Source organism: Manacus candei, unplaced genomic scaffold, assembly GCF_025592945.1.
Source record: "Manacus candei isolate 608988 ecotype Guabito, Panama unplaced genomic scaffold, ASM2559294v1 h1tg000021l, whole genome shotgun sequence".
Taxonomy (NCBI): Eukaryota; Metazoa; Chordata; class Aves; order Passeriformes; family Pipridae; genus Manacus; species Manacus candei.
Genome location: NW_026138069.1, coordinates 120,275 through 133,941, shown reverse-complemented (window position 1 = coordinate 133,941; position 13,667 = coordinate 120,275). Strand labels below are relative to the sequence as shown.

The 13,667-nt window shown below is 36.9% G+C and overlaps 1 protein-coding gene across 1 annotated transcript in view; it reads left to right on the top strand.

Moving 5' to 3' along the window:
- Positions 1-13,389, top strand: part of STK31 (serine/threonine kinase 31) — a 32,340-nt gene extending 18,951 nt beyond the window's left edge. Inside the window, 7 exon segments of the mRNA XM_051785965.1 lie at positions 1,515-1,567; positions 1,569-1,692; positions 4,141-4,257; positions 5,302-5,423; positions 5,892-6,024; positions 9,297-9,392; positions 13,171-13,389. Of these exon segments, the coding sequence (XP_051641925.1) occupies positions 1,515-1,567; positions 1,569-1,692; positions 4,141-4,257; positions 5,302-5,423; positions 5,892-6,024; positions 9,297-9,392; positions 13,171-13,389 (864 nt within the window).
- Positions 13,390-13,667: the final 278 nt, after the last annotated feature.

The window sequence follows — 13,667 nt, the reverse complement described above, 5'->3', positions numbered from 1 at the left end:
ATTACCATGCTTAGAGATAGTGGCTGGGACAAGTGCACATAGGCCACTGAGCCATCTTCATATGGTAGTTTGTTGTCCTTCTGGAAACTGCTTCTGTATCCCTATGCTGATGAAGTTGCTAGTGTTTTAGAGAAATGTCTTTAAAGTATGAAAAATAAATGGGATGAAATAGGACCTAACTTATAGGATTCTTTCTTTGAAGACAGCCTGATGGAATATGTGCAGATACTGTCCTGGTGTGATTACTGCTATTATTTTTGTAAACAGAGTGTGATACTGGATATGAAACTGTTACTGAGCAGTTTTCTCTGCTCTATTACCTACTTTTTTTTGCTGTTAAATTGGTTGATTTTTTTCCTCCCTCCTTCAGACTGTTCCATTTGAACCTGGCTTTTACCTTGCTGTGCCATTTTTCTGTCTATGTGTATCCTGGTGTACTGAATCCCATCTACTCAGAAAAATGTGAGAGAATTCTGTTGTGCACTTGAATGATTTCAATAGCCTCCATAAATTTAGCACAAACCTTTTCCTGGTATTTGCTTGTAGACAAGCAGATTTGTATAAAGCTCGTGTCACTTGGCTCAGTAGGAAATTGCTGTTGAAACAGTCTATTATACTGAATGAATGTTGTTCATTGTAGTAGCTATTGTTATGAAAGTGGTTTTGTAATTTTTATAAAATACTGTTCAGTGGAGGATTGGGATTTTTTTGTTTTGTTTTCGTTCCTTTTTCGGTCACTGTATTTAGTTAATTATAATGTGAGGAAATTCTTATTCTTTTGGCCCCAATCTGAACTTTTGCTGTGGTGTGTCTGTAGTGCTAGGTCTGGTTGCCGGATCATCATGTGTAGTCCTACAAAATTGGTTAAAAGTCAATTCCTGACCTTCACAGTACCTGCAGCCCTCAGCAAGGGGAGGCCATTGCTGCCCCTTTCCAGCTTCTGGTGGTAGTGTCAGTCATTTTACCTGGTGTTCTGTTTGGTTGCTCAAGGGTCTAAAAGGCTCCTGACAAGTGACTTTGCATTTAGAAGAATTCCTCGTCTGCTCACCTTATTTCTTAGTACAAATTCACTTTGTTTTCTGAAGTTGAGCAGCTCTATAAGGAGCATTATAAATTGAACCCCATTTTGTTCTTTATCCTGATGAGCATGACTTTAAAGTCCTCAGGGAACAAATAACTAGAATACAAACGACTTCTTATGAGCTGTTAAGCTTTTTGTGGTGTCTTTTTCTTCCATGTTTTCAAGGAACAAAAATCAAACTTGATGATCTCTGAGATCCTTTTCTGCGTTGCATTTTCTGGTAGACATACTGGCACTTGATCTCAAAGGAAAGTGGAATGTAAAATATACTTCACTGGACATAGAAAGAGACCTTCGTAGTAAAAATAATTTTATACCATCAGATAGTGCTAACTTTTTCTATGTTAAATATCTTGATTTTTGTAGGTAACACATGGTCACAGAATTCGCCTTGTTTGCAAAACTGTTTTTTCTGGATTTACTTGAAACACAGGAGCTGACAACTTCTCTGGAGATGATTTATGGTCAAGAATCTGAAGCATATGACCCAGGAGGTATTTCAACAGTTCTTTGAGTGCAAGTGTGTTAAAACAAAGAAACTAAATTGTGTCAGAAATAATATGGACACAACTATGCAAATTCTTGCTGACCGGTTCAGTTATATCTTTAAGGTAACACAAACAGTCAATCTTTCTTGTTGGTGAACATGATGAAGTATGACACTGTCTAACCAAGGTAGTGAGCAGTAGGCATTAGTAGGGCCAACTACTTATGGCAGGGAGATTGTGCATATGAACAGTGGCTCTAAATGACAGTGCTTCAATACAGAGGGAAAGGTAATGCATTGAGGAATAGAGTGTTACTTTACCTTCACTCTTGGTACAGTGAGCTGGAATTTATACAAAAGATGTCCTTTTAGAAGAAAGCATAGATGTCAGTACTTTTATGGAAGGATAACTTTGGGTGTGCTTTTCTATCTGTTCACTGTGTGACTGAAATGCTTTAATTAGTCCTTTCAAGAGACCTTTGGATAGAAATACTTTGGATTTTAAAAGGTTCTAGTTCATAAATGCCGCTGAAGGTGGTGATGAGAGATTGGCTGCAAAGAAACAGCCAATCTGACTGGATGTGATGTAGGTACAGGCTGCAGAGAAATATACAATAGATTTTTCTTCCTCATTGAAATGTTGAGTGTGGAGAATTTGTGCAAATAAATTGTCTACTGTTATGCAATACCATTCTGATGCTCTGTGTCTCCCACTCTGAGTTGTAAGAGATTTGGAGCATTGAAGTTGGGTGTGGGTTATTTCTCATAAAAGGAGATGGGTGGTGCAAGTGGATCACCATCCATTGAGTTCTGCTTATGAAGAAAATGCGAAGTAGGAAGGTAACTGTGACTTTCCTGTCTCTGTGCTTTTGCTCAGTTTAGGACTCCTAGTCTTCCTGGAAAGACTGTCAGCTCCTCTCTCCCCATTCCTGCAGGCCCAGCTTCCCTATCTCCCTGTCACACTTGCATGTAAATGTTCTCAGTTTGTGTCAACATAGCCTTCCTGCCCATGTATATTGTACGTAATGCACAAGGGTTGTGCCCTTTCCTAGTGTATAAGTTTTCTACTCTTGCATTTCATTGTACCCAGAGCATTTACTGTGGCCAGATGCTGTTATGAGTATCAGTGTTCCTTGACCAGATGATAAATGCTGTTCAGCAGCAGTGTAGACTTGGTGCATGTCATGTGGAGTACAATGTTAATGAATATAATTACTTACAGATGTTTATAATCATGTCAGTTATTAGAGGGGGCAAACAAACTGGCGGGTGGGTTTCTGTGATTGCAATTCAGAGTGCTATTCTGCATGCATGAAAGTGGCTCGAGTTTGTCAGTATAGTGATGAACTTTGGTTTACCTATTTCAAATCTGAACTTTTCTGCAAATGCTTCAGAGGTAGAGGAAATGTACAGACTTTTGGCATGGGTTGGTAAAGCACTGGTAGATAGACTGAGAAAGGAATTTTCGTTTATCCTTCTTAATCGCTTTGACTTTTGATATGCAATTTTTCTGTTGCAATTTAAGTTCTACTTCCTTTAAAAAAGAAATACTGAACAATCATGTAAAGGAAATGTTTCTTTGAAGTGTTTGCCTTCTCTTTATTTTAAATAGATACTCCTTTTCCTCTCTTTCTGAATCCAAATTAATCTACTGTAGCATCTGTATATATATACCGTGAGAGTATATATAATAGGAAATGGGTCAATGGCAGACAAGGAAATTTTCAGAGCCTGTATGACTTCTTTCCAGTATACAACTCCAGGCTTTTGGAAGAAACATTGTTTGAACTTGCATTGTTAAAGTTTTTTTTAGCTCCATTAAGGTTAAGACAATAAAATATTTTCAAGTATTTAGTGGAATACACAAGCTTGATAGGTAAATTACCAAGGTGGGGTTTGCAGGTTTCTGTTATGACTGGTATCTTGCATGTTAAATACAGGACCATATTTCTTTTTAAATTCTGCTTGCCAGTGTAATATTTCTTCTTCTCTAGATATCAGCAACAAAACTTTGCTAAAAACAACATTCAGTGTGATTGTAAGTTGATTTTACTGATTTTTCTCTGGCACCTTCTGCACCTTGTATCTTAAAGCAAAGTTATTTCTGACTTTTATGAAAGCACTTATGGTTTCCTGGTGAAATCTTTAACCTTATTTCACACTCGATAAACTGTGAAATAGATCCCAGGATGTGTCTTTATGTCAGGTTGTACCATATAGGAATGGAAATCTCATGTACCACTGTGTGGGCAGCACATGTTGATTTTTGACATGAAACTCAGGAGGATTTGGATTCTTCTTCTTTGGTTTCATTTTTGATAAAAAACAAAATGAGATTAGAAAAATAAAACCCAGTCAAGGCAAGAACCAACTTTATTTTTGCTTAGTGAATCTTAACTCTGTTAGTTCTAGAAATTGGTATATTACTCAAGTGTGAGGTGAGATCTGACTCAAATCCTGATTAGATTTCTAGTAGTGCTAACTCTTTGCATTTCTTACTTGGTTTTGCTCTCTGCTTGCTAATTTCTTATTTTCAATTGCAAGGCTGATTGTTTCTTTCTGCTCCTTGAAGTGTTGTAACCTGATGTTAGAAGCATTTTCTGACTTAGATGAAGTGGTTGGCAGTGCAGATTAAATTCTCAAAAAGGTTGAGTTGACTGTTTCTGAAGAACTGGATATAGAATTAAATGTAACTTCTAATCATGCCAGCTCTGTCACGACTTTTGTATATTTTACACATATTTGATTTCAGTTTAAAACTTTTCTTAATGTATCAGACAAGATATTTGCTACAAGGCAGCATTTTTCTTTGATTTTGTGGAAATGTGGTAGAAAGCCGCTTGGGTTGCTCCCCAGAGACAAAAGAATGTATTTTCCAGGCAACAGGCAGAAAGGACAGCTTCACATTACAAGAACTTAGCTGTATGTACAACTGGCTTAAACAAGAAATATTGGGAAAACTGGTTCTTCCCTCTCTATATGCAGAGAAGCTTTCTTTGAGCCTTACCAAGTTTTGGTGCTTGTGTTGAAAATACAGGTGAAAATTCTGATTAAAATAATGGGATTTCCTCTCTGGGGGAATGTGTATGGATTAACTTACTTTTTCCAGTGTTAAGAGATGAACAGTTTTTCATCACTTTCATTTTACATGGGGCAAGTGTTCTTGCCTTACTGATAATAATTGTCTATGATAGTGTTAGCCTTTTTCTCAGTTATTTATATTTTCTGATAAGCATTTCCTCCATTCTCTTTTGCTGATGCTGAGATATTTTCATTGTCTCTGCAATGAGAGTCCCTGTTGCGCCCGAGAATGGTCATGTCAGCAAAAGTTGCATCTGTCCTTTGATGTAGCATCATACTAACAATAAACCAGTAGTTTAGTCTGATTGTGACTGCTCTTGGTGATAGAACCAGTGACTCTCATTGGTTGCATGTTCTAATGTTCCATATCTATTTAACTGTGGTATATTTAAAAAGAATTCTTTTGTAGCATGTGGAATGTGAAATTGGACTTCTGCATAGAAGTGCCAATCAGTTTTATTCTACTGAAACTCTTGGATGACTTGCTAACTGCCCTTTTAGAACCTCCATAAGAAAAGAGCGAAAAATCTGATAAATTACTTTTTCATTAACAATGGAACTTCTCAGTAAAGGTTTTACATCTTAAATATTGTTGTGTATAAATGAAGAATGACTCTTAATATTTAATCTCCCTCTATGTAATTCAGTCTAGGAGCATGATGAAGCAGAGAAGGGAATAATTATAAGTACTTACAATAAAGTTATGTGTGAAGTTCATCATGAGCAAAGTATGATCACTGTCATACAAAACAGATATTTGGCCAGTGCTGAGGTGTGTTTATGCCTTATCTATTTCTATGACACTGATCTATACAGGTAACCTTTTCTCACATAATTTCTTTTTGATAAATGTCTCTATCTTTTTATGAGAAAATTCTAGGGGTATATTGGTGATGAGAGGTAGGTTGGGTTAAAGCTTCAGATTTCCAGTGGTACATTTTAGCCAACGCTTCATTTCAGTTAAATACAAAGATACTTTCTTAAAAAATAAAGCAGTGGAAGCTGGAATCTCTGGATTCATGACAAATCAGTAGTATGTAATTTAAGGGGATTCAGAATGTTGGTTTTTCAGAAGATTATTAGTGTAATGAAAATGAAACACAGTAAACCCCCTATTCTGTGGGGAAAGACCCTGAAAGGCTGAATTCGAATAGGCTTCAGGCAGTTTGTCTAATGCATTGGACTAAAGCATATCAAAATAGAAAGCTTTAGTACTTCCTGATTTTTTTCTTCTCTTCCTAGTTCAAAAAAGCAGGCAGAGGAATGACTGAATAGAAGACCCAATATTAACAACTTATTATCAGTTAAGAAAATTGTGAAAAGCTTAAAGGCCCAAACACAATGGAAGCTGATTGAAAAGAACAACTTTGAGGAAGTATGAAAATGTTACAGTGTTGGTATTTTTGTCTGTTGTTTTTCAGATTGGTTTAGAAACATTAATTTAGTCTATTCCAAGTAAGTGGTAACTATGTCAAACAGTTTTCTGAATTCAGTTTTGCCTTTAAATGTGGAAGTTTTACAGCCCTGAGGCCAAGCTTGAATGGCATAAATCCAAAAAACCCCAACCAACCGAGCAACCAAAAAAGAAAAAAAAAAGTCAGTATGTAGTAATTTTTCTGTTTCAGTCCCCAGCCATGGCACTATGCTTTTAACTTATTCCCTCAGATGGCGTGTGTTGTTCACAGCATGGTAAGTTTTGTCCATCTCTTTCTACTATGCTGCTTGTGTATAACTTTAACATCCAGCTTTGTTGATAATGTGTGTGCCTCCTCTTTGGTGACAGAAGTCAATGTCTGAGTTTTCAGGGTTCCCCACTAACCCTCAGAGAAGTTTAAAGAATGTAAATATTACTTCAGCTTCACTGGTAATATTCACTTCAGCTTCACTGCTGTTTGTTTGATCATGCAATAATTATTCTGATGATGCTTAAGGGAAAAAAGAACTTGCACATGTGCCTCAAACACTGTAAAGGGGGCAGTAAGCTCCCAAGAGGGATTTAAAATAAGATACAGTGATGATGAAACCTATTGGGAAAAAGATTCTTGAATAATGAGGTGACATAAAAAATGTGCCTGTGTATGAGAGAAAAAAGTGAATGAATTATAGAACTTGGTGTTGCTCATAGATGAATGATGTTGCTATTATGTTTATTGGTGATTAGCTAATCAAAAGGAAAAAACCAGCCTTTTGATTTAAGAAACAAGTAGGCAAAGGGCTAGAACATTCGGTGTGTCACATAAATGAAGGGAACACCTTTCTCAGTGATTAGGTTTTAGGGGATTCACTTGGGTTTCCAGGAAGGAGACTGAGTAAAATATGTGTTTGAGAATATGTTCGATTTCTGAATTGTGATACAGAAGCAGGTTTTAAATCCTGTTATAGTAGATTACTGTTGCTTGGTATGATAGTCAGAATTATACACAAATTTTGCTATTCCTAATCCTGATGATTACAATGAATTTGAAATTACATCAAAAAACTTCCCCTTCCACTTAACATAAAATTAAATTCCAACTGTAATAGACAGGGAACCTTACAAATTTTTGACAGCTGAATTTTCTGAAAGGTCATACTCAGTACAGATGGTGTAATTGTGAAAATTACAAGAGCTGAGGAAGACTGTCCTCTTTAGTCGTTCCTGCAGGTACGGGCTGTGCTGAAATAAGCAGCTTGCATGATAGAACAGGAAAGTTTCACCATGGTTCACAGCCTGGGTCCAGTGTGTGCCTTCTCTGCAAAGGTGTCAGTACTGCTCAGGGCTTGTACTTTCTGCATGATCACAAATGGAGCTGGTAACTGGTAACTGATGTGTTACCAAGGACTCTTGGCAATCTGCAAACTAGTCTTCTCCAGTCTGTCTATAGCTGTTGCTGGCTGCTGTCATGGAAGAGGATAGAAACTTGGGGTATAGCTCTTATTTTGACAGTAGACAATTCTAAAATATGCTGGAAAGCAGGAATGGGGAAGCAATTAGTTCCAGGTAAAGAGCAGAAAGTCAGAGAAGAAAAAATAGGAAAGCTGGCAGAAATAAAGTTCTTGAAAATAGTGCTGAATGTCTTTGTATATTTGTAAAGTTTTTTTCTTACCTGAGAGGTTTTGCAATTTGTATTCTCTGCCACCTTATGAGCTTTAATAGTTTCTCAGTGTGTGGTATGCCAGGGAGGAGAAAGCAGCCTACTTTCCTTCATTAGGTGGTATGTTGGACAGCATCTCCTCCATGTCTTTTTCTGGCACTGTACTGCTGCCTCCCCAGCTCAGGCTGGCAGTACCATGTGTTCTAAATGGGAAAAGTTCAAAGCTCCCAAACTTGAAAAGCCACAAGCTACCCAGCAAGTGCTTATGTTCCCATGCAGCGATTTTGCATGAGCAGTTAATGTATTGGAACTGGTTCACTGAGTATCAGCTGGAGCTCCAGGTATATGGGGGTCTTCCTGGGAAATACTGGCAGTTCTTTCATCTGCACAGGGATGGCTTCAGTAATGCTTTCTGTGCTGCAGCATTTTAAAAACACTTCCTAACAGTGCAAGTTGATAGGTAGCCACTGGCAATTACCTGGGTTGAGAAGATGAAGCTGATTCATATAAAAGTAACTCTTTATTATGCTTTATTCCCAATTTAGGAAGCTGTTGCTTAAAATTAAGTAATTTTTCTACTCAGATGAATAAGTGATGAAATGGATGAGCTAAAGTGTAGCTTGATGTCGTAGATTTTTATAATTTACTAACACTGCAGGATTTAGCTAGAATACTACTACCATTATTCAGATAATCTGTTCTAAAGGGTTTTGTAAGTAGAAGTGAGGGTAAAAAAATAAAAAAAAGTAAAAAAAACCCAACAAACCAAACAGAAAACCCCAAAGAAACAAAGACTGAAACGAATTACTGATTCTGGTTGAAGAGACTATCTGGGATGCAGCAAGATTGGCATTCTGAACCCTCATCCAAATTTGCCAGCTGAATTTCAGATTGCCCCACATGTAACTAATCTTCAGCTCAGACTTGGTCTTGCATTGATCATTTGATGGAAAATTCTAGCTCAAGTCTTAATATTACATTCCGCAGTTGCCAGTTTCATGTTAGGCATCCAAAATTGTGTTCTCCCTCATTAAGCAGCACAGACACTTCAAAAATGGAGACAGTGATTTTTCCGAGTTCTCTGCTGATCTGTGTCCCGAGAGCCCAGCACTGACAAAACACATGCTTCCTTTTGCTCTTTATGTAGTTGTTCAGAGTAGAGGAATTTTCAGCTTAACCTGCAGGCAGTGTCTGGAAAGTGCGGTACTCGTCCATGCTTCTGGGCAATAGTGAACACTGGGGGGATTATACTTAGTTTATGGGTACAGAGTTCACATTTGTCTGCTAGAATACACTTACCCCTCAACATTTCTTAAAGAGGATTTTGTAACATAACTTGGGCATGTTATTTTACGTCATATTTTTAAATGTCTACTTCTTTTGACCTCTAAAACTTTCTTCTGATACTATTTTTTCCTCTTGTTTCTGTGTAAGGGAAACTTGAGCAGCTTGCATGTTTTACCCTACTTTAAAATTAGAAAACAGTCTTTCCTTGCCATTTTATTGTATTAATCCATTTTCATTTGAAACCTGGTGAATCTTCTTGACTGATGTTTGCTTTTCCTAACTAAAGGGAAAAAACCCACCCGTGTTATTACAGCTTTGCATTCAAAACCAGGAGTTTGGCATATAAGAAGATGGAACACCTGAGGTAGATGTGGTTGCCATGGTATGTCAATTGTCAGATGAGGAAGATAAGACTGCTCTTGTTTAGAAGTGGTTGATCAAATTTTAAAGTCAAATATTTCATTTTAAGTGCTGGCTTGAAAAATGTTCTTAATTGACTATTTGCATAATTCTAGATAGAATGCACAAATAAAATGATGACTGAGAAGGTAGAAAGCCCCAAAGTTTTCTTAATATTAAACTCAGACCTCAGAAGGAGCAACTTCTTTACCATTAATTGAATGACACCAAGTTACAGACTTGGGGAATAAGTCATTGAGATTCAGCCTCAAAGGAGGTGTTTGAATTAGAAATCTATCTTTTCTGAAGTCAGGAAGTTGACTTTGTTCATCTGTCTTACTACATAATGACAGCACAGTGCTTGAGCATTAATAAAACCACCAAATTCCATTTTAATCACTTAAATGCAGTTAAAAAACTGTACTGTGCCCTTTACTCTTTGGATTTGGTTTCTTTTTTGTGAAACAAGTTTTCCTATACCTCTGAAACAAATGCACAGATATAAGTAAACCCTGCATGATACAAATTTGTGTTTTCATTCTTTCTACTCTCAATACTGTTATTCTCTCTCTACCTTATGCCAGCAGCTGTTTTTCCCTTGAACTCTATTTTCAGACCCTTTTTTTGAAACTTATCCTGTTCCAGTGTCCCAGTGACTATTTGAGAATAAGATCTGTGCACCTTCATGCTTCACAACTTGGGTCTCCAGCTCTACAGTTGTTCTTTCACTAACTTATCTTTCTCTTGGATGGGCACCCAATTTTATCCCTCATCTCTGTGCATTCTTTACTTGAGTGCTTGTATTTCCTTAGGCTTATTTTCTTGTGTAACTGTCATTCCCATAATCTTTCAGTCTTCTGGCCAGGAATTAAGACCAAATAATAAGTTCCTCTTTCTTGGTTATACTCGTGTATTAATGATTTGCCAGCTTTACAGAGATGACTGTTTAAGATGGAGTTAAATTACTGGAGTTGTGTTCATTATGAGCTTAGTGTATCCTGTTTACTGTGTTTAGGTTAAGAAACTGTCATGATACAGTCCCAGACTAACACAGCTTCAGTGTCCTGGCAGGGTGGTTTGTGTATCACTGTATAACACAGTACTGCAAATAATCTTGCTTTATTAGATGACTCCTCTGCAGTATGTCTTTTAACAACTTCACTTCAACAATGTTCTTCAGTGATGAAAACATTACTGATAACGCACAGGACTGTCTACCAAATCCTTCTGCAAAATTATTTCCAGTGGGACACTACCATGGAAAATAGAATACTAAAACATGCAGCATTTGAGCAGAAAGGTGATCCTGTAAATGTGCATCTTATAGCTCATTACAGTTGTCTGATTTTTTTTAAATTAAAGTGACTCTCATGAAACACACGATACTATAGGAAAGAAGATTCAGTACTTCATGACTGAACATTAGGGCCAGCTAGGGGGTTTTAAATGTATTTCACAAAATTTGTACAGAGCCATTTGCCCAGCGCAGTGTTCAGGATTAAGCATAATAATCCTTAGATACTAAAAATCCCTAACTTTCTTTCATGTATAAAGGAAACTTAATTGTCCAAGGAATTAGGAAAGATTTCTTGGGACATTAAAACTTGTCGGCTCACTTCTGGTTTCCATAAAATTTCTGCTGTGACAATGCTTTACAAATAAAGTCTGAAGGATACAAATCAAAGTTTAAATGGCCAGTTTCAGGGCATAATATTTCTGTATTCTTCTGTAACAGGTACCTTCTGAAGTGCAAACAGCTGCTTTTGTTTCAAGAACAATTAGTTAATTTAGTTGGTATTGTTTTTAGCAGGCATGAATTAATATTACAGCTTTTAATAAGAGCAAATTTCTCTGATTTTTTTTTTCCTCCTGATGAAAAGAAGCAGCATTGGATTTTTACTTCGTTTTTAAGGATTCATCCTGCATGCATGTAGATGCATGTGCCTCACCACTAAAGTCCACCAGGAAGCAATCTGTGTTGCCTGCAGTGCTCAGAAATACAGATGAGGGTTTTACTAAGAAATGTAGTACTAATAAATATCTTTCAGCTGTTTCTTGGGGAATCTTTTAGACCTCTGGCTGTTAATCCTTGTCCCAGTTCTTGGGGAAAATCTATTTTGCTTTAAAGTGCTTTATCTATAATCAGCTTATTCGGAATTAATCTCCATGCCCATCTGCAGGCTCTTGACAGACCGTAATTTCCCTTCCATCTCAATCTTGTGCCCAGAGGAATTGCACACTTGCAACTAGTAAAATTTTTGTTATTTTCAACAAATGCAAAACTGCCACAGGAAGATAACATAAAGCTTTAAAAATGGGATGTTAATGTTAGGTAACTGTTGAGGAAAGGTAATGTTTAGTGGAAAGATCTTGCAGCCACTCATTTAGCTATGTCAGCCTTCAGTGTTCAGAGTGTTTCAGCATTCAGTTTTGCGTATTTGAAAAAAAAAAGTAAGTAAGATCAAACAAAATAAAATGGAGTAAAGAAGATGAAACGTTGTCCTACAGCAGTATTCCTTGTGGAATCAATTTTCAGTTTCCTAAGTGTGAGAAGGTGATATTTATTGTTGATAGACATTTGACAGTATCTTGAAATGCAAATACACAAGTACAAAGCTTTTCAAGCTCTTCAAGTGCTCAGATTTTCCTCACTTTATTTTACAGAGGAAGTATGTAGTCATGATTCACTCCGGTATTTCATTGCACATCCCCTTAACTAGAGATTTTCCTTTGAGTATTTAAAATGTTTTACAAACATTGAACAACCCTTTATGCCTGCAAGATCAACAGTTTTCAGATCCCATCTTTTAACCCAGATTTCAGATTATTTGGGGAGTGACTCTGATAATTAGTGAAAGAATTGGAAATTGCTTCTGTCTTCAAGTTTTTGACTACTTGTGTACGTTCCTTTGCCTCACAGTGATTCTTCTGTCTGGGTGAAAGAGGGATAGATGAGAGGTGTACAGGTATCTTGTGCTTTGCTGTTAATATTGACCCTGGTCAGAAGAGTTGCTGGCTTGGAGACTGTGAACAAGCAAGCCTTCCTATGGAAAGATTCTGTTCCAGTTGAGGTTTAGTAACCTAGATCTCTAGATCAGAATTTGAGATTGTCTTTCTTGTAGTCCCCTTGTCCAAATCCAGCGTGTTCTCTTTCTTGCTCAACAGCTGATGCTTAAGCATATGTGTAGCAGCTGTGGATTTGTGTTTTGTCTATGGAGTCTAGTGCTGTTAAGTTGCTAAGTATTTAGGCACGTAATCTCTTCTGATAAATCCAAAGAGCCTAAGTGTAAGTGATGGGTTAATAGCAGAATAGCTGCTGTTGATTTAGAGCCTGTTACTTTGATTTTCTTTTCCCCCTGTGCTCCTGTACAGTGATGAAACAGTATGACAAAAATTAAAAGATGAAGTCATAGAAGGTGAACGGCACCTGTTTTGTTCCTTCACAGTAGAAAGACCAGTCTGAGTATTTCTGTAATTTATAGTGGTTCAGTGAATTTATATTTCAAAAATTTCAAAACCTTATGCTTTCTGTGAAATCTACTGGCACCAGGTTGATAGACCTAGTGCTGAAAATTTGATTGTATTTTGTTGCTAATGAGCATTATGACTGTTAATGCTGCTGTCTGTTGGGAATGCTATGGCACAACATCTTGTGAAGGCTTTGAGTCCTAAGCACTTAGAAGATGTGTTCATCAAATGCTTGGTTTTAATTTGTAATCGAGTTTGTTTTGCTTACTTATGAAATCCTCCTCCCTCTGTAGGATGATAAAGTTAAATCTCTGCTCTTGAATTTGTTCTACTCTAACAGACTGATGCCTGAGCAGGTGCTGAGGAATGATTGCTTCCTTGTAGTAGATGCAATTCCAGTTTCACTGTAAGCAGGTAAAGAGTATGAGCCACATAAAAAACAAGATTCTGAGAAAAGACATGAGGAAAAAAAAAAGTGATCAACTGAGGAGAACGGAGAAAACTCTGCTTAACAGATGAGAAACTTTTCCATCAGGTGTTTGATTGAGACTTCTGGTTTTGTTTGGTTTTGAAATCATTGACCTGATCTGAAATCTCAAAATATAAAAGGTTAGGTAGGTGCAATCATGTTTTGTGATTATACAGTCTTCACTGTGTTTTCTTTTAAGTATATTCTAATTAAGTGTTTGGGGAGATAAGTGTGATATTACTCATGGTATTCTTAGTTTGTCGGCCTTTTTCTTTTTCTCTATGTAGGCTTTAAATTTAAAGAGATTAGTCTTGTTAGATG